The sequence below is a fragment of the Rissa tridactyla genome, chromosome Z (assembly GCF_028500815.1).
Source record: "Rissa tridactyla isolate bRisTri1 chromosome Z, bRisTri1.patW.cur.20221130, whole genome shotgun sequence".
NCBI classification, from domain to species: domain Eukaryota; kingdom Metazoa; phylum Chordata; class Aves; order Charadriiformes; family Laridae; genus Rissa; species Rissa tridactyla.
In genome coordinates, this window is record NC_071497.1 from 336,247 (window position 1) to 361,793 (window position 25,547).

The 25,547-nt window shown below is 48.5% G+C and overlaps 1 protein-coding gene across 4 annotated transcripts in view; it reads right to left on the reverse strand.

The window, feature by feature from the left end:
• ZCCHC7 (zinc finger CCHC-type containing 7) overlaps positions 1-19,845 on the reverse strand; it is a 115,323-nt gene extending 95,478 nt beyond the window's left edge. The window contains exons 1-4 of one of the 4 annotated variants that reach the window (XM_054185598.1): positions 19,792-19,845; positions 19,294-19,333; positions 16,628-16,745; positions 13,285-13,995 (exon numbers count right to left, since the gene is read on the reverse strand). In XM_054185598.1, coding sequence (XP_054041573.1) covers positions 13,285-13,972 — 688 coding nt within the window. In that variant the 5' untranslated portion in view covers positions 13,973-13,995; positions 16,628-16,745; positions 19,294-19,333; positions 19,792-19,845. Of the gene's footprint in view, positions 1-13,284; positions 13,996-16,627; positions 16,746-19,293; positions 19,472-19,770 lie in introns of those variants that run through there. The other 3 variants (XM_054185601.1, XM_054185600.1, XM_054185599.1) reach the window with 3 other exon arrangements.
• Positions 19,846-25,547: the final 5,702 nt, after the last annotated feature.

The following is a 25,547-nucleotide window of genomic DNA, read 5'->3' on the forward strand; positions in this document are numbered from 1 at the left end:
CGGGGACGTGTAGGGTTTGCTGTGTCCCTGCCAGGCACCGGGCTGTCCGTCTGGGGTGGATGCTGCTGCCATCACAACCCACCCCTGCTGGAAATGCTCTCCTTCGGGCATTTACATTCTCAGAGAAACTACAGAAAAACAGAGCTACAGCATGCTGAAAAGCTGTTCTTGCAGCTGTACCATTTCCGAACTATTGACAAGGATTTTTTGGTGTGTTTTTCATTTATGTCTATTTTATGAGCAGACGTCCTCTCCGTAAGATACAAACTGGAATGGCAACATCTGAGCAGACTGAGAAATGGTCTCAGTTTTACTGATGAAAAAAGCAGATATTTGCCAAATTCAAAAAAGAAAAAAAAGTTTAAATGAAGTTATCCTTAGCGTCCAATAGATTTATAGTAAGAACATATACAGTAAGAATTAAAAAAAATGTCATTTGGGAAGAATACAGTTCCCAAAGAGCCTGCTTCCTCCTTCAAAGTCCTACAGAATTTTAGCTTCACAAAGCAACTCAAGATTAGTCAAGCTTTGAAATTAAAAAAAAAGAAAAAAAAGGAGTGGGGAGGACAACTTTGGAGGTGCATTCCCTGTGATGATGAATGTGGCATACAAAACAAACCAACCAACTGGGCTTTAAATTAACTACATACTTTAGATGTAAGGAATTTGCAGGCTCAAAACCAGTTAGCACTGAGTATCACTGTCCTCAGCCACCCTAATTCCAAGGGCAGCCCTGTCCTTCCATCGGCATGAACAGCCTCGGGCCCAGGCGGCGTTGCTGGGTGCCCGCGGTGTCCCACGCTGTGACGAGGCGCGAGGGGCTCAGCAGAGAGCTGCCGGCCGTCTCTGTCGGCGTTCATCTCCCTCCCCAGAGCTCGGACCACATGGGCTCAAAAGCAGCTTCAGCAGCTTTCTTCCCATTTTGACGCAGTGTTTCGTTGCCTCACCAAGTACCCGGAACGTTTTCATGTGCTCCCTCTAATTACTTGAGTCCATTGGAGAATGATTTTCAAATGGGTATTTCCATAAAAGGGAAAGTATTTCTCAGCTTTTGTCCCTCAGAGTGCACACGTGCATGCCACAAAAAAATTACATCACTGACATACGTCATAAGAGGTGTCACTTGTATTTAAAACCATACTGCACTTTGAACGTGCAGGCTAAGATATATATAACTAGCTTGCAAACTTCTCGCTCAAGACCTCAGCGAAAGAGAGCTTAAATAATGCTTGCCAAAAAAAAAAAAAGATTTTTGCAATTTACTGTTTTCTGAAGTCGGTAACTCCACGATCATTTCCAAGAGAAGGTAATTTTTAAGGTAAATCACAACACTCGGGTTCAGAACTGCCTATTAGCAACGGTGCTTCCACCCAGAAATGGCAAAAGCAGGACAGGAGACTGAAGCCGGCGGGCCCCGGCCGCGGACTCCTCAGAAGTAGTCAAACAGGGAAAAAACACTACGAGGAGAGAAAAACATCATCATGAGCCTCTCCGATGAGACGCCAATCGGTGCCGAGCACGCACCGTCTCACACTGAATCCCGCCGCTGATCGGCCCCACAAGCGGCCGGAGCCCCCGCCGCGCCGGCAGCCCCCGCTGGCCCGCCGGGCCGATCGCCAGCCCCGCCGGGGCCGCCTGCCGCCGGGCCGCGGGGGACGCGCGGGCAGGGCCGCGGCGAGGGGGGCCCGGGAAGGGCGGGCGGAGGGCAGGGGCGGGCGGGGACGCGGACAGGCCGGGCGGAAGGGGCAGGGACAGGCAGGGCGGGGGTTGGGGCGCGGGCAGGCAGGGGCAGGCAGGGGCGGCCGGGGTTCGCGCACGGGCCCCCCCAGTGCAGCCGGGGGGCACCGGTGGCCGGAGGGTCCCCGGGAGCGTCCGGCGGAGCAGGGTCCGGAGCGGCGGCTGCGCCGCGGGGTTCGCACCCTGCCTGAACCCCCCCAAAACACGGCCGCCGCCGCTGCGCGCCGTGAGCGACTCGCTGCCCTCTGTGCTGGAACAAGGGAGACGCCGTCGCTCCGCCTGCGCAAGGCTGCTGCCTAAAACGGGAAAAAACCGCACAACACGCAAGTGACTGCCTGATGCCTGGTCTTCAGGCTTCGTTTTTGACAAACGGACGTCGCACGAGGACAATTTAATTTTTTTTTTTTCTATCCAGAAATATAAAAGTTTCCAAAAGATTTTTTTAAAAAGAAGGGTGCGTCAAAAATTAAATAAGATAAAAACATACAAACAAGCTAAATCACTACCACCTTAAAGGTCAGTACGGACGTGTTTCAGAAAAACTGCCTCAGGGAATAAACCGCCTCCAACGTCAGCTCACCAAAACCCCACAGAACAACCCACGGGGAGGTGCACAAACACACACACTACAAACGCCAGCTGAATTGTCCCTCTGCTCTGATGGCTGGCACGGATTTCTTAAAGGAATCCTCCTCTTTGCTATTTTAAATTTTATGTCAAAACAAAATTATAATTAAAAGTCTGATGAGGAAATCCCCCTAGTGCACGCCCACTCAGCTTTAGCTCTAGAAGTACCAAAAGTTCAGGGAAATGGTACGGAAACTGCACACATTCCCCGGCGCCTGGGGGAACGGTCCTGTTTGTGCGGGGCTGTGGGGGGCTGAAGCCTCTTGCACCGACCTCCGCCATCTCGGCTGCGGATACAGGCTGGGGACGCTGCTGCCCCCCTCGGAGACGTATTTCGGAACACGAGAGGAATTCTCTGTTAAAAGTTGGCAACTTTTCTCACTTGAGTTTTCTTTGTAAAGCTGCATGTGCATGATATCCCACATCAACACGATGCAAGCGGAAAAGCTGAACCTTCACGTACACGTCTATAAATACACATACAAATACACACGTGTGCATATGCTTACACACGTGTAGTATTGCAGACGGCCCGAAGCACCACCGGAGCCCCCCATGGCCTCGGGGGGCGGGGGAAATCCCCGGACCGCTGCAGATAAAGTTTTAAAAGTACAAGATGCAGTCGTGGCTTACCTTCAGCAGCGTCTACGCCGGGACGTACGTACAACCGTAACGCAACTACTGTCACCGCGGAGGCTGCACAACACCCCCGTGCCTAAAGGGCAGGGAAAACTCTGCTGTTTCGCCATGCACAGGGAGTTTCAAAAAGAGACCGAAAAAAGCATCTGGCGTCCTCCCCCCGCCCCCGCCCCTCTCCCTCCGCCGCTGGGGGCTAGAGGGGCTGATGGAGGGGGATTTATCGAGTGCTGAGGGTGCCTGGCCGGGACCTCGCTGTGCCTGGCGGCTCGGGACTCTGGGGAAGGACAAGCCATAGCAGCCCCCGCAGCACGGCAAAGCGCAGGTAAAGCTATCTGCTTTGGGCAAAGGATTGCTTTGTGATCGTCGCCAAAACCTGCCATATCCAACAGGCCGCCTCAGCGCCTGCAAGTGTATTCCTCTCGCCTACACTGCAAAAGGAGGGAAATGGAAGAAAACCAACCACCATGTATGAGACCCGAGACTGTACGAAGAGGGCAAAGGAACTCACAGAACGAGCACCCAAAACACATCGAGGCAGCCAGTCCTGTGCATATGGCTCTCTACAGTGTGTGGGTGATGGCTTTACTGCTCGGTAACATAAGCCATGCATCACCTGCCCACAACGAGAAGTCCAGTTGACTAGATAGAGCTTTTATTTTCTTATTTTCACACTTCTAACAAAGTCGCTATCTCCCAAGGTATATACTCAAGATACTTGGCGCTGTTGCATACAAAATAAAATCAGAGACATTAGCAAGAATACCAGAGGAAAACCAGACAAACATCACCACCACCATAGGAAGTGCATAGAGGTTGAGCCTGGCAGATGGGAAACCTTCCTGGTGCTAGAAATTTTCATAAAAAATTAAACAGCTTAAAGCTGAATTCCACAACTGCAAAAACTGCCACATTAATGGGAAATGCCGCTGTGAGCTGGAAACCCTCAGCAGAGGCAACGGGTGACGGGCTGCTCATACAACCTCCTGCACAGTCCTCGGTGTCACCCTCACCTCTCCCACCTTTGTCACCCTTGCCTCTCCCACCTTCCAAGGGCGATGAGCTCCGGCCAGCGGTGCTCCGGCACGGAGAGCTTCCTGGGAGAGCCTGGCCGTCATGAGCATCAGGCAACTGGAGAGGTTCTGGTGACAAAAACCTCCCTAATCCAGAGTTTCTCTGGATATTTGCGGCGTTACTCTGATTTACACATGGAGTTTGGAATCTGTCTCAGCACAGGCGGGAAGCAACCCAGGCAGTTACGGAAGCAGGAGGAAGCACAGGGATACAGAGCGCCAGGAGCGGGGTGAGGTGTGAGCCCGCACCAGCCTCTTGCTGGCCGATGGCACGGTCCTTGCTGGCAAAACCCACTGGAGGAACGTGGTTGCGGGTGAAATACACGAAGGTCACGGAAGGCATGCAACACTTATCAATAAGAATACTGGAAATATCAATTATATACATTAACAGAGTATAAAGACAACCACTGTAACCATCCCAGGACTCATCAGGTTGTGCTATAGATACTGTGTGTATGTACCTGCACACGCACAGATATTACAGTATTAAGGATCTACTCTGTATCTCCTGCAGACCGAAAAAGCAAAGAGCCACCCAATACCAACTGTTACAAGATGAACGGTTGCTGTGGTGGTATCACAGCATAAGTTTTCTGTGCTCTTCATTAAGAAAGGTACAAACGGCCTAATGCACTGCCTGCCGTGGTGGCAGCACAGCCGCTCAGCCCACCTGCACTTCGGACCTCTGCGGTGAGTCCCCTCCGCACCCTGAGACACAGCGAGGTCTCTGCAGCAAAAAGGGACCAGTTTCTCTAGAAATGGGCCAATTACAGCCTAAGGGCTCACAAAATGAAGCATGTGCTGTCCTTCTACACGTCGATTTTGTCCACAGCTTTGAAGGACAAAACCACTTCCACTAGGTGCTACGATAAACAGGAAAACACGTAATAAAGCATTAACAACGGGCCATTTTATTCCTCCTGTCAGTCCTTCTCTGGACTTTTACTCTGTTTTAAAATTCATTAATATAAATTCTTTTTTTCCTGTGCTTATTCCATGCACATATCTGCATGATTTACGTCCCTTTGTAGCCCTACTAAAACTTAACTTTTCCCCTTTTTAAACCAGCAAGTCTTTTGTCTTCAGTATATTCTCTATTGCATTTTTTAATTACTTAAAAATCTTGAACTTCTCGTTCAGAAGGATTAAATCAGTCTCCCAGCAGGATTCAAAAATTCAGTTGCAATATGAGAGTTTCTCCCCACCTGTAAGAAGCCCAGAGAAACAGGGACAAGGAAGAAAGATTAAACCGATGACAGAAGTGGAAAAAAAAATTCCCCTTATAACAATCAACAGAGCAGCAAAAAAAAGAGAAAAAAAGTGAAAAAGTCACCCAGAATATATGACCATGTAAGCATGGGCACTCTTGCAGAAAACCTAGTCAGCAATCCAAAGCCATGGGAAATTTAAATTAGAGCTAAGGTCCACAATAGCAGAGAAATCTGTACAGATAAAAGGGCCTGCTCAGGCTGCAGGTATACTTAGTCTGGATCTCTTCAGATTTTCAAAGGAACTTTATTAGTTTTATTAATTTTTTTTTCTTAAATAATCAAGAGATTCGAGTGTATCCACATTACACGGTAAAGAAGATTAAGGTTTTTTTCCTTTAATCAAAATATCCATATGCATGTGCTGTATCTTCCAAACGGGAGGTGGATTCCCACTGCTTATTACGGCTCCGGGGTGCATTCTGCTGCAGTAACTCACGCACAAAACACTCCTACTACATTTAGGTATCATTAGGGTTCTAGCGAACACGAGCCAGAAGAAAACCCCCCAAATTGCAGGCAAAGCCCAAGCGCTCAGCGGGGCACCGTTGTGAGCAAAGCCGATACAGGGTTTCAGCAGCGCGTGCACAAACACACCAACACAGCAGCGGGTGACCTCGACCTGCGCCTCCCCGGCAGCCAGCACGACCTGGCACCACTGCGCCAGCGCCCCCTTCCCAGCCCCGCGCCAGGCTCCCATCAGGAGTGGGGACAGGGACAGGGGGCTCCCGGCAGGGAGGGAGGACCAAGGACCCCCTCCTTGGGAAGCCCCTCCATCCCGAGCGAGCGTCGCAGGCGGCAGGGACGGCGCGGTGCCACGTGCGTGGCGTACCGGACAGCATGGGATGCTCGCCAACGCCGCTTTTACCCCAAGGCCTTCCCGCCTGCCGTGAGAGGACTCCTCCAGAGGGGATGCTGAGCCGCTGCCGCGGTGCGATGGCCACGGCCACCGTCTGCGGCGTCCTGGCGTCTGCCCCGGCCCCCAGAGACGCAGCAGCGAGCGGAGACGCAGCGAGCTGTCGGCCGCCACGCAACCCTGCTTCTTCGGGGCTCGTGGCTGGGGTTTTACATCGGAGTTTGTACATGGACCACACTCGTAAGTCTTGCTGCTTCTAAGAAACGCAGCACCTACCATTATGTATTAGCAATAAAAACATTTTAATTGTGAAACTAATTTTCACCAAGAAATCTTTTTTACTTTTGAAAGCAACCTTTGCTGAAATTTAATTCAGCGATTCCACAACTTAGGCATCCAAAAAGCACAGGGAACTATGGCTCTAGAAATAGTTTTTCTGCAGCCTAACAAAAAGAAAAATTTCTTGTAGATATTTTTGTAAAAAGAGTAAGTTGGTGCTACAAATATCAAGACTCTAGAATAAAAACATACTATATTGTGCAAAGGTCGCGTTCAAAACTAGCTGTCAAGGGAAAGGGTAAATTAAAGAAGAAAAGCACAACTCACTGTACTTTTTTGTCATTTTAGAAAGAAGCTTACACCTCTTCACCATTTAAAAATACACTGAGGGATTTGAATAACAGCACAGAGAGAAAAAAAAACAGATGTGGTCAGATTTTTGAATAGTTTCTGTAGTATCACACAGAGTTAAGAGAAAATTAAGTCATACATCTAGAAGAAGCCATTTAAAAACTGATAGTTAACAAAGCGTATTTCCTTTTGAGCATGGCTGACAGAGATAAAACAATAAGCTAAATTTATCAGAGACTGCTATTTCTGTTTTGACTCCGTAAACCGTAGTTACTGCTGCTGAATAGAAAACTCCTTCCTATATTATTTTTTAGGGAAGAGGCAAAAATAAAATGCTTTAAAATTTCCTTTTTTCAGTTTAGGCATGAATTTTTTTATGCTTTCATTCACTAAATGTTTACATCCCGCCTCACTTTTTTTTTCATTTTACAGATGTATTTTTATTATGGTTTCTTTGACTAAATGAGAGGCTTGATTACTAAGGATAGAAATCAGTGCATAGCAAGACCTCTAAACCTGGTAAACAAGATGGAAATGGACGCCAAAAGGGAAAGCTGAAAAAACTGCTTTAGAAATACTAACTTGCACTTCATTTTATGTTCACTATTTCTTTTTGTACAGGGCAGTTTTACAGGACAGTAGGAGCAAAAGTGGACACAAAACCCCATGCCTCAAGTGAAATGATTTACCCCTTGGACGCTGGCTTCCTTCCATAACTACTTTCAACACAGAAGATTAAAAATACTCGTATTTACCGAATTCCAGAAGTCAATCTGTTAGGAAACACAAAAATTACTTAATGTATTCAGACAGCTAGAAGGTTATGTGATAAACAAATTTAAAAATATCTGGCAACTCCCCATAAGTCTCAGTTTTGTGCTTTCTGCTCTGAATCTTCTGCTCTTCGCTTGTCTGACGTTACCACCAGTGCCAAAGCAACACCAAGTACGGCTTCTACGCAGTCGTGGAACAAGATGGTTCAATAAAAGCATGGTGTCGTCCTTGGCAGAGCCCCTCTGCACCCCCGGGCTGGAGCGCGCTCCAGCTGCACAGGCACCGCTCCCGAGCAGAGGCTGAGTGGTCCCTGCTCCGGGCCCGGTGCTGTGGGGGGGAGGACCCCCAGGACCCCTGGGTGGCAGCCGCGCCAAGCAGCACACGTGGGAATGGCTCCAACTACCGCGTGGCCTGTCTCTGCCCGCAGATGTCATGAAAACGCGCCCAGAGCCGCTCAGAAGGTGGCCCCAGGGTTCCTGGGGAGCCTGTGGAGATGCCACCATGAAGGGCATCGGGACGCGATGCTCCGTGCCAGGGCAGAGCCGTACCCAGGGCTGGTGCTGTAACAGCAACCTCTTGTGCCAGCAGTAGTACCTCCAGCAATGCTCTTGTAAAAGCCTCACTACCGTGGTAACAGGAAAAAAAACAGCGCAGAGAAGAAAACAACCATTCCCTCTCTGTGAAGCCAGCAGAGTACCTATGTGCTGTTTTATAGAAACTTTGGATTAAAAAACAACTACACAAACCTGCCAAGCCCAGAGTGTGATCACATTAGCCTGTTGTCTCCGAGGAAGGGACTGGGTGGGCAAAGGATGAAAGAGGGAGAAGATAAATTGTTTTTTGTACCCCTTAGTGGCCGGACACCAATGCTGCAGCTCTGAAAGCCGTCTTTCCAAAAGCCGTGAGGGATAAAAAAGCACAGAGATTAGGATTGTGGCTATACATGGGAGAGGAAATATGTTAACAGGAAGCTTTTAATGAAGGAATGGATGAAAGACTTCCAACTACAGGAGATTAACGTTCTTATCATATATACTCTTATTGCAAAGTGGAGGAAAGGGGTGGGAGGGGAGAAACCTCCTTCAACGACCTGGAAACTCTACGACACTGAAAATGAATTTGGTACACTTAGTACAGTTTGTGATGATTCTCTTTGCACACTTTCTTCTAGACTCTAAACATTTAAAAAATCAGGTAAATCATACCAAACACGATTTTTTAAATGCCATGTGAAGCAGATAGGACCTTTTTGCAACGTAACAACCCGCAGAAGCGCACTTTTCCAAATGCTGTGCAAGGAAACCCACAGGTGACCAGGTGGGGGCAAGTAATGCGCACAGGTTCGTGGTCACCGTCTTTCAGCTTGGCTGACCGTGGGTAATTGAAGTGCCTGCTTCGCTTCCAAGCTATGCACAATCTACCACAGAAAAACAAAGTCAGAGACACGATGGACACAGTAAGTGCTGTGCCTGACATTCCTCTGTGTGAAACAAGGAAGCCAGCGCCCATCCTCATATCCCAAATAACGAACGGCTGCCAATCAGCTGTACTTGCTGAGAAACCAGCAGACGCGCAATGAAAAGTTGGATTTTACAGAAATACAGGGACAAACATGATTTTGATTAACATGATATTAGACAAGCAAAAATAAAAAGTGAAAGGCATCTAAAGCCATTTGGAAAGAGGGCAGAAAGGGAGGAAAAGCTTTCAGCTGTGTACTGAACAGCAGTGTTTGTGGGGCAGCCCTGACTTTCAAGACGTCAACTGAGGACAGAAGGGTACAGGTGAATCTTGGTTTAGCATCAGGAAGCAGAGCTCATTTCCCAAGGCAAAGGGACATCTCCTCTGTCACAGCAGAAGGTGGTGGCTGAAGCTAGAAGGCTGCGTAGGGGGAAGACTGTGCTGAAGGCATCAAGAAAGTGTTATTTGTTTATAGAGAATATTAAAAATAATAAGACTGTTAGACAAGAGCAGGGCAAGCAAGTAAGATGTAGAGGAGTTAACCAAATAAGGAGATACACTTAATTCCTTTCCTTGAGGGTTATTTCTGACTCTGGTGGAGCCTCAGCATCTCTATTTCAGGGACTAAGACATGAAAACAGACTCATCAAATGACTGACACAGTCAGAGAATTGTTCACGTTTCAGTTTCTTTTTCAATGTGAAGCAAACTGGACACTAGACAGGCCACGACACTGTCACAGGAGGTCTGTCCCGTTTACGCAGTCACAGGCAGTTTCAGGGGAGAAGGGAAAGGTCAAGGCTTCACCAGTCACTACACCCTACGTCCATTCTTACTGATACTATACTACTGATACTGATCCCTAAAATTGAAATTTACATACTCTGTAGTCACCTAGATACTTGATCTCGTTCTTTAGAAACCCTCAAAACAGAACTGTGCATGTCTCAAAATAATTTAAATTAATATCTTTGAGACAGTAATTTGGCAACACACATTTTTAAAATGCATTTCTTCCTTCGGATTTAAAACTTTTATGTTTACATTTCAGCAAAGGAATCCTATAAAGGACTATAAAGAACTGGAGTTCTATATGCTTCGTAAGCTTAACATACAAATTGTGGTTACTTTACATTAGGAAGATTTATGTCTTTTTTTCCCTAATACTATTTTGATGCTGTTTTGGCTTTTCATTACATACACACATACATACATCACCAATTTATTTTAAGCCTGTGTCTTTGCATCCCCATCACCACACATGCTAGAAACAGAGTGCCTGAGCCAAACTTTCACGTGCCGGAGCTACCCGAGTATCATTCCCTGGAACGTGGGATGAGAAGCAGGGGTTTGAGGGGCGCCCGGTGCCACGGTACCCCAGTGCCAGCATGGGGCACGGCACCCACAAACGAGTCACCACTGGCCTGAGCACAGCCGGAAGAAACGCGCAAAGGTTACGGCTTTCTGCAAGGTCGTACGTACATAGGAAGGCAGCAGCCAAAACGAAGAGGGATGTGTGTGTACAACGAGCAGTGGCTCCCCAGGGGCCGCCCGTGCCTGATGCACGATCCAAACGTCCCACGTCCCCAGGCACGAGGCGGCTCTTGGCAAAACCACTATTGATGTGAGGCAAGGCACAAAAAGGGGCTTTGGGGAGGTTCTGATGTGGCTTTGAGAATAAAAATCACAGTAGGAGAAGAACAGTTATATTTATGAGCCTCTTGTGTGACTGTCCACGACTTCCCATTCCAGCATCGCAAAAAATGCTTACATCACCCACATTAAATGAAACAATTTTTGTTCTTAAGAATATGTCAAGTTTACACACCACAGGAAAATTCTGCTCCTGCTACCTGGTTTGAATGCGGCTTGCTTATTGTCAACATCTATGAATAGATCTATATGAACAAAAAACATTACTACATTTGTTACAAAAACATGCCATAAGTTAGCAAAATTGTATCCTGATATTAACCTCCTGTATTGATTTTTAAAAGCCTCTTTCAGTTGGAACCAGCAGACCTTCACTAGAAAAGCATGAAGAATGAAGACACGAATTTTCATTTTCATGTTACACGTACTAACCATAATCACCCCGATAAATTAATTAGAGAATGTTCCCCAAAATGTGTATATGTAATTTTGAAATATGCTTAAAGTCTCAAGCACTGTTGAAACATTTTTCTGTCTTCTGTTTTTTTGAGTAATCTTTAGCGCTACCATCAGCAATTTTGGTACGTAAATCCAAGAAGATACACAGAGTAAATTGAACAAAAGAAACCTAACTCCTGGTCATTTGCCTGCCCAGCACTCATGAGGAAAATAGACGCTACCCAGAAAAGGTATTAACTGTGCTACGCACAAACTGCATCGCTGTTACAGCAGTCACCACACGTCACCAAACGTTAGCTCCCCAACAGGCGGAGTAATTTAAGAAAAAGACAGGCTAATTAGCTCTAGTTTCAAAGAAAAGGATGGGATGTGAAAATACAAAAAAGAAAGAGATTAATGGAATTTAGCAACTTCAAGTTAATTCTTAGAAACTGCATTTTAAAAGATTTATAGGGAGAAAAAAATTATATAAATTCCAAATATAATGTGGCTGTCTGGGGTTCTGGCACGGCAACTGAACGCTCTGCCACTCTCCTGGCATCGCACTGGGAATAGGAAAAGCATTTCTTAACTCTGCGAGGCTTGGCCAGGCACACCTTCTGAGATCAACTGCGGGCTACGGTCTGACTAGCAACGGGCGATGGGTAACTATGCAAAAACATACACAAGAACAACTCTAAGCAATAAGTTATTGAACATTTACGGGCAAGAAACAGGTGTTTTACCAGAAAAGAAGACAAAGACAACGTCTCAGCTTTCCCCTCTCAAACAGCGTACCAGCATGTGAACAGCAGCACTGTTTGCTCAGCCACCCCGAGGAAAAACTTCACCACTACCAGCCTGCAGAACATTTCATTTCCCTGCACCCAAAACCGCCTCATTTACATCTGTACCAAGTAAAATTATGGTATACTTTAAAAAAATAAAAAAAAGAAGAAAATTATTATAAACTTTTTTTTTTTAAATGAAGCTTTTTAAACATCTGGCAAAGGTCCCCAGCACTGCGGCTGATGGGGCTCGCCCTGCCACCGAAGCAGCCTTCTGTCAAACTGGCAGGGGACGCTGTTTCTGGAAATCATCTTTGTGCACTGGGAAACCAGTGGGCAACAAGCAAGGATGGCTGACCGTCTAAGAGAGTTTTTAGTTGCTGGTGACAAGGTACGTATTCCATAGTATGATTATTACAAATGCGTATCTAAAATCTGCCGCGTTAACCATCACATTTAGTAACTCTGCATTGTAACGTGGAATAATATTTTGCAAAATACCCAAATGTTAGATGTTAAGCCTCAGCGGTTGGGAACCTCTCTGAATTATTCAGTGCAGAATCCATACAAGAAGTTACAGTAAATTTTAGATCAACAGCCCAAACTGCCAGACTCCTGAAGGATGGGTTGCAGAATCTGCTTCTGGAAGGAGAACCAACTCAGGTGGTCCCCCCTCCGCTCCATGCCCTCCCCTGTGACGGTTCATCCCTTTCCTGAGCTCTGATTTCTCTGGTGTAGCACACAGCACAGCCTCAATGAGCACCGGTGTCTGCACCGCTGAGAGGCAACGAGGCAAGGCAGGCAGGGCAGGGGGGCAGAAACATCATCACACAAAAAGAGGAATGGCACTACTCCCTGGGTTATGAGCACCAATTACTTTCCTACCCTGCAGCACTTTTCAGCAAACTTTTTATTGTTAGGCAGTTCCTACCTCTGATTTTCTTTATGCCTTTAGTCCTCAAACTGTTTTTTTCCTGCTAACATTGTTTACAATTAGAAACCTTTTTATTTCACCTCCCTTCACCCTGCAACTTCTTATATACTCTTAGGAATACAAAATGCACAGCAAAGTTGTAAAGTTCACAAGATTAATCACTCTGATATCACTTCAGAATTTCTACCAGAAAAAATATTGTCTTTCCACATATGACACTACTGAAATAATGGTATTGAAATGGTATAAAAAATGGCCATTTCCTTCATCATAGTTTTGCACCCATCATTACATCCTCCAGTTTGCTTTCTGTTTATCTTTCTTTTCAAAGATTGGCATTGGTATCGTTGCAAACAAATCTTCCCACGTACAGAAGAATAAACAAGCAATTAAAAAAAGTACTAACCTTCGCTGACAGGAGTTGCACAGCCTTCAAGGTTCAACATTATATCTTCATCTCCGTCATCTGCACCGGCTCCCAAAAGCATCCAGGTCTCGACATTATCACTTTCAGATAACAAGCTCTCCTCCTCCGAGCTGTCATCTATTACGAACACATCTTGGATGGCATCAGCTCCAGCAGAACTCACTGGGTCAAGCTTCCCACCAGCGCTTCCCCTTTGCCTTGAAATGTCAGTGCCCGATCCAGCAGCATACAGGGTATTACATCCAACAGCTTTGGCATGATTTGGCGTGGAAGATCCTGGAGGGATATGTATTTTACCTTGAGATGAAGAGCTTGTTGACTTCTTTACTTTGCTTTTGTAAACGCTGTCTTCATCTGGTGTATCAGACAAGACAATGACCTCAGGGTCATGTGAAACCTGAGTACCACAATCAGTCAATTCAGTGATTTTCTCATCTTCACACCGTTTCTCAGTTAGAACTGAACTATCATCCATGGCTCCTGCAACATCAGCTTCTTCATCCATTTCCAGTGTGCTCATTTCTCCAAGATTTTGGGAATAGTGGATCTGGCTATAGAGATGAAATTCCACCTCACTATCAATGCTCTGCTCACTGGATGACTCCTCATTATAAAGTTCATCTTCATACACGTCAGTATCCTCGTTGTCTTCATATCCAACAAACATTCTGGAAAGCAAATAGTCTGTATCTACAAAAAACCAAAAGGTTATATCAGAATGGTCATGAATGTATGCCAAAACCCATCTGACAGATGATACCTTTGGTCTTTCTGAAATTGCTAAGGTTAGTCATGGAGCTCTGTGTACAGAAAGTAAAACTGAGCAGACTTAACAGCTGCAACAATTGATGCTCAAATACATAATAGCAAAAGCTACTTAAGGGTGCATCTGATTTAATCTCAACTACTACTATAACTACTACTACAACAACTACTACAACCCTCAGCAACTTTGGCTTCTGAAAGTTGCACTTGACATACTCTCAGCCTCCATAGCTGCTCTCCATCCTGGGTCCAAAGCCAGAATACCTGCATGGATCGGGAGGCAAATAAGTGCCTGAATCCGAGTTTTGATTGTTCCGCCAACTACTATTAATTCTGGGTACTTTGCAACTTGTTTTACTAAGTAACATCTTATATACATACCTGAAAGAGCAGGGAAGGCACATTCAGCAATATCTGACAGAACTAACTTGGAGCCTATCTACACTTGAGCTGCAAAGCCACCTGAGCTGGCACTTCAGAATGTAATCCTATGAGGAGAAGTGCCAGGGCTACGATACAGAAGCACCCAGACACACTCTGCACAAGCTCAAGCCTGATGGTACCATAAAGAAAAAAAACAGTAAAGGTCGTATACAAATTTGCAGCCTTCATACAAACTAGCATGTCACATTGTCCCATTAGGACTTATGAACTGAGTTACAATGCCACGAACACGCAACTGCAATGTTCTTAGGCCTGAGGAGGATACGCCTGCGGTGTCTGCCCAGCTCAACACTAGCTATGACATCTCTGCGCTGCTACCAGTTTAACAATAATTATCTACAACCTTTAATAGCTGTTTTGGTCCATCTAGGATGAAAGCCCCAATGGCCCTTCTCATGTGCTCAGCGATACTGCTTTTTAAACAAATATGCTATAAGAACTGGCTCATGGGACAAAGTGCACCCTCAGCAAGTTTGCAGATGATGCAAAATTGGGACGAGTGGTTGATACACCAGGTGGTCATGCTGCCATTCAGCGGTGCCTCAAGGGGCTGGAGAAGTGGGCAAAGAGGATCCTCATGAAGGACAACAAAGGTAAACGTAAAGTCCTGCACGTGGGAAGGAGACATGCTGGGGGCCCACTGCCTGGAGAGCAGATTTGCAAAAAAGGACCCGGGGATGGGACAAGTTGACCATAAGCCAATACAATTCTGTGACAAAAAGCATCCTGGGCTCCTGAGGAGCAGGGTGAGGGAGGTTATCCTTCTGCTCTAGTGTGCGCTCAAAGACCGTATCTGCAGTGCTACATACAGCTCTGGCCTCTCCAGTGCTGTAAAGATGGACATACTGGAGTCAGCACAGCAAAGGAGGACTAAAACAATTAAGGGACTGGAGTATCTGTCACACGAGGCCAGGACGAGACAGCAGGGACAGTTTCTCTTCTCATTCTTGAGAAGAGGAGGCTCAGGGGGATCTTATCCATGTACATAAATACCTGATGGGGGATGTAAATAAAAAAAATGGGGGAGGGGGCGTAAATAAGACAGAGCCAGGCTCTTCCAAGTGGTGTCCAGTGACATGACAAGACCAGTAGCAGAGCCAAAAAATAAAACACAGGAAATGCCACTTAAGCATAAGAAAAAAACCTCTTTTATTCTGGACCTCTTTTATTCAGAAAGGCTGTGGAACTTCATCCTTGAAGATGTTCAAAACCCAGACAGACATGGCCCTGAGCACACTGCTCACCATCACCCTGCTTTGAGTCAAGGCGGATGGATGAGACAACTGCCAGAGGTTCCTTCCAGCCTCAGCTATCCTGTGACTCCAGCCCAATGGCGAGTGGCTCCAGAGTTCACTACTGCTCCCCACTGAGACTGAACCCCAGAGAAATTCTGAAGTTACTTTGCCTAATTCATGGGATACGTTATTTCATTTACATGACTACATCAGGCAGGGAGGAGAGGAAAGGGAATACTTTCTGTGAAAAGTCTCTCATTTTGGTGTTACAGTTACTCCTAGGGATGGTAACAAGCTTTTTTAGACATGAAAACCGTCAGAGGGAGGTCAGTTTTTCAGTTGTGGAAGGAAGTGCATGGTATTGTTTGAATTCACATACTGATACACAGGTACCAAAATTTAGATTTGGAAGCCTTATACATAAGTAATTTGTGCGATTATGGTGTTTAAAGAACCAAAAGGCTCTTACTGTGACAGCTTTCTGTGCACAGCCTGCAAGAGTCCTTCCCTGATCGTGATAGATTTGACCTCGTTTGTATTCTTCTTATACCAGCAGTGAAACTAAAGAGAAAAACATTTTTCCCACAAAAACAAAGCAAAACCACACAAAACATGAGCACACAAGCGGGAAAATGCAACGCTTACAGACAGTCTGTACTCTGTACCCTTTTCTGTTTAGGGTAGGTGTTCTACTTCCAGTAGATCAGCATACATCATCCCTCAAGAGTTACAGAGAGTAAGTACATGATCATTGCTGAAAACATGCAGCTAAACAAGACTGCTGGCTCACGAATGTCAAAGAGTGCCCAAGGAGCTGACTCACACGCACTTCATAATGAGGACAAGAGTAAGAAGAGGCAGCATGGCACTACACTTACTTTGATCTATCCTCCCCAGAAGCTCAGGTCAACAACGGCTCCTCCTCTTCCTCAAAGGTCCACGCACGACTGGAATGATGAAGGGCTCTTCCTCTTGCTCAGCATGTATGGCAGGCCACTGGGAAACACGAAACACCAAACATCAGCACCACAACGCAGTCTGGAGATGCTGTTCACCATCCTCAAACTCAGGTAATAGCTAAGCCCCACCTCTTAACCACTGAGTGAAAAACACCTGTTTCAGGTGTTTGGCATCAAAGCAGACAAAAACACTGCCTCTAGGAAAGGGAAGAGGAGCTCAACAGACAAAGTTTAGACAGATTGTCAAAGTGAAGCAGTCTCTTACTCCATTCATACTGATACTCAAATAGAGAAAGACATATCTGACTGCCAGTCTTCAGCAACTTAGATTTCCTTTCACCACTGAAAGATTTCGACTATGGACAATTGTCCTTTTTGCTACCAGCTAGACTATGACAAAGACTTCTCTCATGTCTGGCACAGGCTAGACGATTTGATAGGTACTACAGGCTGCAGAGAGCATAACACACTGACGCATCATACTTTGGAACTGGCCTGCCTTACCTTTAAAAAACTGCCAAATGTCAAACCCTAGGCCCTTCCCCTCAACGAGAGGAATACCATTCCTACCTGAACCCAGAGCACAACTTTCCTCACAAGTACCTGACTGCCTCTCTGGTAGGACCTAAGTAAGAACAGTTCAGGTAAGGGGCTAATGATCTTAAAATTAAAAAATCACGGCTATCTGAATGTCTTTTAGCCAATTCTGAACAAAACTCCAGAAGGCTATAGTTGGAAATGGCAGGAGATCATTTTCCCGGATCATTTACAAAGATGGCTTGCCAGCACGTTTTGTCTAGTCCATTAAAAAATCCAGCATCCCCAACTTGATAAAGTGACAGAAGCTGGCAGCAGCACAGTGCAGTCAGAAGGAAGGCGCTGAGGGTGACTTGTAGGGAGGAAGAGCACAAACAAGTTAATCAGAACACCCACAGCAACTTCCTCAGCCAAAATTCCACGGCAGCCTGGGACACTCAGCTGCAAGATAAGCGCAGAAGGGGCTTTGTGTAAGTGGCAGTAAGATGCCCAGGCCAGTCCTTCCCATGCCCATGCAAGTAGGTTTCTCCCTGCCGACTCCTTTCTTCTGCTTAACTCCATTACTTTTGCTGCTCTTACTTTTTCAACTCTTAAAATCTTTCAGAGCTCACACAGTAACCTTTTCCTCTCTTCCTCTTGCCATTTGAAATATGCATTCTGCTTAACTTAAAATATTGTGATTTCTTGAAAGAAAAAACCCTCAAACAGACAAAAAATGAACTGCAAAAAAGATTACTTTTTCATCCTTTGCAAATATGGCTTTTCAGATAAGTGTACTACTCCCACCACAAATCACCAGTGATATCCAAATATTTCCTCATTTTTCTTGCTCTTTGCCTGATTTTTGCAGTAATGCCAAATCTAACACTTTATGACAAAGTCCGCACTGAAAATACAGCAACAAATGTATTTTCTGCTGTCTTAGGAGGTAAAGACAAGACATAACCCTATCACCAGTCTCTCTGTTACAGACAGGAACAACAATAAAATGGAAAAAAAAGGTCTTTTGAGGTAATTACCAAAAATTTCCTAAAACCACAAGGATCTATCAGAACAGAGGTTCAGACATCAGAATGGCAGCAGACATCAACAGGCTTCACAGCTGTGTGCAGAGCAGACCTTTTCTGTCTTCTATCTACTCATATTTTAATACATAAGCTGCCTTTAGACTGTTCAGATATGGCACAGGTACAACCAGCATGAAATTGATAAGCAACTTAAATGTTCGAATATAGTTAAATGAAATCTTTCATTTCAGCTGGTGTAACTGCTTTTGTACCCTTCATCAGAAGTTGCATACCTCTGTTTTGGGAAAGATAAGCAAGCAAAATTATTAATTGTTATGAAGCCAAATCAAAAATGAAAATCTTTGTTCTTCTTGTTTACCTAAAAAGGCATACAAATGTCAAATCTGTATGTTTTTTTTTAAAAAAAAACCATCAATATGTGGTTATTATTGGAGTTTAATGTCAGGAGACAGTTTTTGTCTTCCTCTGTGCTGTGTTTCTGTACCAAATGTAACACAGATTACATTTAGGCTTACAGAGATAACTGAGCTGCACTCAAAGCAGATGAGAAAGAAACATTTTTCATTTGCCGCCCAAGGTGAGATGTGCAGCCATCAGACACCTGGTCGCTCCCTGCACTGATGTGCTCAGTCTGGAGCAGAAATGTCCTCACAGTGAGACACTCAAAAATGCCGTAAGGTGGATTCCAGGGCAGTCACCCCCTTGGTTTTCAGGAAGCAAACCCCATCAGGTACATACTGCAGCTATTGTCTCAGTTTCAGGTAGCCAAGAAAAAGACCAACAGCACCATAAAGGTGATCTAATGGTGACATTAGTTATTTTGGGCTAAACTTTGTTACTTGTTTCTTGCAAGGATAACTTGCATTGATCAATGCTGAGATGTAAAACTCGCTCTGATGTCGATTTGCAGTGTGTTTGAGAACGCGTTTCTTTTCTGTACTTCCTTTAAATACAGTGCGAATAAGTGTAAAGGAAAGAAGAAAGAGAAGAGGTAAATGTTTTTCTAGTGACAAGTTATACCTTCAGGAGATCACTGGAATATATCTTCCACACACAAACCCTGCAAAATAACAAAACATTCGGAGTTTACTTTGAGCCTTTTAGAAGATTTTTTTTCTTCCTTCTTCCCCTCAGATCAACAGATTTGTTTTTTCCTGAGATCAGGACTGAACTTGGCCGGCTGACCCGGAGGCGGCTGTGCCAGCGGGAAGGAAATACGGATCCCCAGTATGTGGGGAGGAGAAAAAGGAGGAACCGGTTGAGGGGGGAACCGCTCCACACCGCGGCGGGGCCAGACCCCGGCGGCACCGGGGCGGGCCGGGCCCGGCCAGGCCAGGCCGGGTCGGTCCCGGCAGCCGGGGCCTTCCCGTGGGGGGAGGGAGCCGGGTCGGAAGGGCCGGGCGACGCCATGCCGTGAGGGGCCGTGCCGGGGGAAGGCGGGGGGAGACGGGGGGAAGCTGGGAGGGGGGTTCGGGGCCGGGGTCGAGCGGCCGGTACCGGCGCCGCTGCCGTACTCACTGCCGGCCGCGCCGGGACACGCCGAGCAGGAAGTGGCGGCGCGCGCGTGCTTCCGGTCCCGCCCACCCTCCTCGCCCCGCCCACCAGGAGGCCCCTCCCCTCCCCGTGCGGGGGGCGGGGCCTCCTGGTGGGCGGGGCGAGGAGGGTGGGCGGGGGCTGTAGTGGGCGGGGCGCGGGGATGAACAGAATCACCGGCTTTTTGCCCCAAAATGGTCTAGGGGGCTGAGAGTTGGTGGGGTTCAGCCTGGAGAAGAGGAGGCTCCAGGGAGACCTTCCAGCCCCTTCCAGTCCCTCAAGGGGCTCCAGGAAAGCTGGGGAGGGACTCTGGAGCAGGGAGGGGAGCCATGGGACGAGGGGGAAGGGTTTTAAACTGGAAGAGGGGAGATTTGGGTGAGATCTGAGGAAGAAGTTCTTGGCTGTGAGGGTGGTGAGCCCCTGGCCCAGGTTGCCCAGAGAAGCTGTGGCTGCCCCATCCCTGGAGGGGTTCAAGGCCAGGTTGGACGGGGCTTGGAGCAACCTGGGCTGGTGGGGAGGTGTCCCTGCCCAGGGCAGGGGGGTTGGAACAAGATGATCTTTAAGGTCCCTTCAAACCCAAACCCTTCCATGATTCTACAAAAACCCTGGCCCAGGTTGCCCAGAGCGGTGGTAGGCACCCCATCCCTGGAAACCTTCCAGGTCAGGTTGGACAAGGCTCTGAGCAACCTGTGATAGGTTCGTGGTTGGACTCAATAATCTTTAAGGTCCCTCCCAACCTAGACAATTCTATGGTTCTATGGTCTAGTTGAAGATGTCCCTGCTCATTGCAGGGGGTTGGACCTGATGGCCTTTAAAGGTCCCTCCCAGCCCAAACTGCTCTGTGACTCTATGGTTTTTCAATCTCAAGCAGTGCCTGGAGAAGGCAGAGGACCTGGCCTGTGATGCTGCAGGGCATTTTGTAGGAGATGGCACGCTCTGGGTCAGCGATGAATTTGGCAGAGTAGCTGGATCCCTGTGGATGAACCAGAGCTGTCCTGTGCTGTGCTGCCAGGCCCTCGGGTGTACGGTGCCGGGCACATCCCGTGGCTGCAGGGCGAGCTTGCCCACCTTGCCCACTTGGTTCCGGCAGTTACACCCCCTGCCCGGCCTTGTCTCCATCCAGGAGTGCGTCAAGGATCTCCGGTGCAGAGCTCCGTTCTGTCTGACAGTACAGACGATGAGTTGGGCTGTTTTCCTGAATGAAAACCCTGTGACAGCCCAAACGACCAAAGAGGGGTGCCCCTTCCACAGATGGGACCTGCTGGGCTGGCTGGAAGCCTCGCTGGTGCTTGTGGTTCCCAGCATCTGAAGGGACCCACTATTATCCATGCTATCCTCTCTTGATGGTGTTAGCTCTAATAATTAGCATTTTCAGTGACATTTTACGGAGCCTTAGGGCTTTTCTTACCGGGATCGTAATGAACCAGCACCTCCCAGTGCAAAATAGCAGCCTCTTCCCTGACTTGCTAATACAGGCATTTTTCTCATAATTCTGACCTGTCAGGGAGAGCAAGTGATCACGTTTCTTTATTTTACTGTCTTTGAAACAAAATTGAAATGACTGATAGAAATTCTCGGTGACACCCCGGTACCCACCTGGAGGGTGCTGGAAAGTTTAAGATGCTTCCTTTTTATTGTTTTTTGCTTTCTAGTTCAAATGCTCACAAAAGATAGGAAGAGCAAGCAGTTTTCACTTAAACAACACTTAATTCTTTAACACACTGTGGACTTTCAAATAACTATCTTTGTCCTTTTTCTCTTGAAAGCAAACATCTGTGCCCATGTAGTTTTCAAATGCTCTGAGCTTGTGATGAGAATTCTCAGCTCACAGTTTTTGGTTGAGTTACTTCCATGGAAATCTCAGTGGTTTTATCAAGAACCGTTCCTCTTCACGTGGAGCAACGCTGGAGGGGATGGGGCCGGCTCAGTGGCCCAGCAGCAGCAGCATCTTCCCTGCCAGCGGTGGCCCTGGCCCTTGCTGTGGGGAGCAGGGCTAGCCACCCTGCGCCTCTCTTGTCACTGGGAACGCGGGGACAGCAAAGCCGGGAAGATACGGGGCAGGTTGGAAGTGGAGACCCTCAAGGGCATCACGGATAACTCACCAGTGGTCCATTACCGGCCGTTGGAGAAGCACAACCTTAGGAGCTGGGAAAAGCCTGCTCTGGCTTCGGGGAAGAGGCGGTGGCTGAGCAGGGGAGGAACAGGCCCAGTGGCCCATGGAAGCCACCCCTCTGCCTGCCCGCACCCTGCAGCCCCACGGGGCATGGACGTGGCCCCACATGCCGGGACGAGGGGACACCGGCTCGGTGCTGGCACCACCTCCAGGGGCAGCTGGCTCACCCCTGTGAGTGGCTGATGGCCAGCACCGTCCCCGCTGCCCCTGCACGGCGTGGGGGGACCAGGCTGCATAGACTGGTTCAGGATAAACTTAATGAGTGTGCGCTGCTAATGAACATCGGTCATCTTGTGAAGTTCAGACTGGCCTGATTTACCCTTCTTCCAAATGCCTCCATTGCAGCGATGTCTGACTGCCTCACACATCCCCAGTGCGCGCGTTCCATGGCAGCGCTGCTCGTGCTTGTGCGATGGCCGGCTGACCCTCCCCACCCCGGGCAGAGCCCCCAGTGCAGTCCCTTGGCATCACCCCTCCTCTGCCGGGTCAGGGATCCCCGCGGCGGGGGCTGCCCAGACCAGCAGCCCTGCGGGGAGAGGCCGCCGCGCTGCGTCCCCAGGCTGAGCACGTTTCCAGTGGCACACGACACACACACGGGGCACACACACAGAGGTGTGCTCTCTGCTGGCCATGCGGATCAGCGGGGACAGGAGCCACAACACTAGTGCAGACACAGGCAGCACCAAGGGCTTGTCTGGCCCCTCCCCGGCGGCTCAAGATGCAGGTCCCGTACGGGACAGCAGGTGCATATTCGCGTGTGCATGCACACGTATGCAGGTACCTACACATGTACGTGCACACACCAGGCAGGTCCTGCCAGTTGCCGCCTTCGCCAGCCTGCCCAGGAGCTCTGGCTGCCCCTGTGTCCCCAGTGGCCGCAGGGACATGCGTGCACTGAGCAGACCTGGCTGCCGCGGGGACACGCGTGCACCAAGCAGGTCCAGCCTCGTGGGCTCTCACTAGACCTCTCAGATGGTCCGTCTCCCCTCCATCCACTGCTCTGACACCGGGCTCCCAAGCCTCCTGTCCTACTTGCTGGTCACCCCAGCTTGTCGTTGGCAGCGACGGTGCTCACTGACGGCGTGCGCCCACACAGCACGGATGCACTGGCAGCTCCCTGGGTGCTGCACCACCACACACGGCCCCTCCGACCTGGGTCCAGCTCCTCCAGGTGGCTCTGAAACCTCTGCACAAAGGTGTGCACAGCACAGAGAGCTCCTCGCCCAGGGGAACAGATAGATGTCCTGTTTAATATGGCCAAACAAGGTCATATTAGAGTCTGTGTGCTGTGCTTCTGCTCTCCTGGGCCTAACAGTCCTGCTGGGCTGCAGCAGGCAGCGTGGAGTCGCGCAGGGCATGCGGGGAGCGGGAGAGGTGGGCAGGGAGCTGTGGGGACTTGAGCCATCCCTGCTGCCCCGTCACCCCCGTCCTGCCCGGGACGGGTCCCACGTGCAGCGGGGCAGGGACACGCACGCACCGCTGCCTCCGCTCAGCCCAGAGCTTTCATTTTTCATTTCATTTTTTGTAGGCCTTTCAGACTTCGGGGGTTTCCTTAATGCACTGCTAGTACTCTATTTTCAACATTACTGGCATGTAATTAGAACCCGCGTTTTGCCTCTGGGAGCGTTAGCACAGGCGTGTACGTGTTGGCTGCAAAAGTGCCTCTCGAAGGGCAAAACGATCCGACTCTGTGATCTGGGAGGCTTTGGGTGCAGAGGGAGGAGAACAAACCCCGACCCACGAGGGTGAAGGTTTTACCCCTGTCAGGGAGCAAGCGGACCCTGGCAGAAACGTAGATAAGACACCTGACACTTGTGACAGGCACTTTGATCTAATTGTGACACCTTTCAAAACAAAAAGGTTTTTTACTGCCTCTGGATATTATGAAACCTTCTCAAATGTATCAGATAATTAATCATTGTAAAACATATGCCGTTAATACGATTAAAGGATGAGCTGGAATTGCAAATCGTTACACAACGGTCAGGCCCCTGAGGACACCGATGGACTGTGTTGACACAGGGCTGTGTCTGACCCCAGGTCCCCTCACCTGGTCCTGACCCTGACCCATGGGCTGGCATCCCCCGCCCTGGCCTGTCCCCGTCCCCGTCGAGGTGCCTGACGCTGGGGCTGGGGGTGCCCCGGTGCCCCCAGCTGCTCCTGGCCGGGGCGGTGGGGGAGGCCCTGCCCGGTCAGCCTCCACCGCGGCAGCTACTGAAGGGGTGTAAAACACATGTTTGGAGAAAGACCTCAGGTCTGGAACCTTTCCTCAGAGTATTTCCAGAAAACAAAATTCCATGTTTCTAGAATAAGTACCAGAAAGATTAGAGGATTTGGGTTGAGCACTGACTACCATGGTATTTTACGCTTGCAAGAACTCATTCTTGCCAAATTTGACCTTGAAAGGAAGTTTCTTTTTGGTGGCGTCATTGCGGAAAGTCAGCAGCTGCCTCTGATGCATCCTGCACATGGTTGCCGGTCCCACAGCACCCTGGGGCCACCAGGGACCCTGGGGACACAGGGGACCTGGCAGCAGCCTCTTTAGCCCGCGAGGGACCACTTCTCCTCCGCGCTGCCAGTTCATGAGCCCAGTCTGGGCCATAGGTATGTATGTATATGGGACCACCTTGTGATGGACACTCGGAAGGTTGGTCTTAATATGGTTTGTATTGCTCTGGTTTGCATGGGTGTTGACGGGTACAAACGAATCAGCACAAACTTTTCCACCAAGTGTGTGCCAACAGCATTCACTATTAGCCTCACCCAGTGGGAGTTCATGTCTTCTCTGGGTCTTCCAGTGCAGCTTCTCTAGTGGCCAGCTCTGTCTGCAGATGAGGCCATCAGGAGCCAGAATGGCTTCTACTGAGCTCAACTTGACAGCAGCCACCACTTCAGGACAGCACGGAAGCACAGTGGCTTAGGTGTGTCACTGAATTTCTGAATGTCGTGGGTCGTAGGAAAAGCGGGGCCACGTGTTTGCCCTCATGTTGTTTGCCTCTCCTTGAAGGAACAGCCCTCGTGAGAGCTTTTACATTATATTTTCCAAGTACGTCCACCCTAGGTGGGGAAGTGCCACAGTTCCGTTTTGGATGTTCTAGAGCGTACTTTGCTGCCACAGAGAAGCAGAGAGAGTTGCCTGCATTGAGTGCAATGGGATCCATGTGTGACCTGCAGGCGCCGGCGTCGTCACCCCTGTGCCCTGTCACTCGGCCAAATTGAGCCCTGCTGCTACGTGGGCTTCTGAGCGCGGTTTCTCCAGAGGAATGACAACCTCCCCCTGTCATGCACCTGAACCCAGTCCAAACTGTTCGCCTCCTCCCCTCAACAGCCCATCCTTGGTGTGCCAGTGACTCATTCATGAGAGGAGAGGACCTCAGCGCATAGATTCAGGTTCTGACGCTCATACCTGGCCAGGACACGAGGGGCTGGCACCTCCTTTCCATCCCGTTCCTGGTGCTGTGAGACATCCGTCCTGTGTCCTGCTAGGCTTGCAGAGTTGCACTCCCTCCCTGGAGAGAGGCAACTCTTCTACACAGCTCGCAGCTTTCAAAGCGGCTCAGGGTGGAAG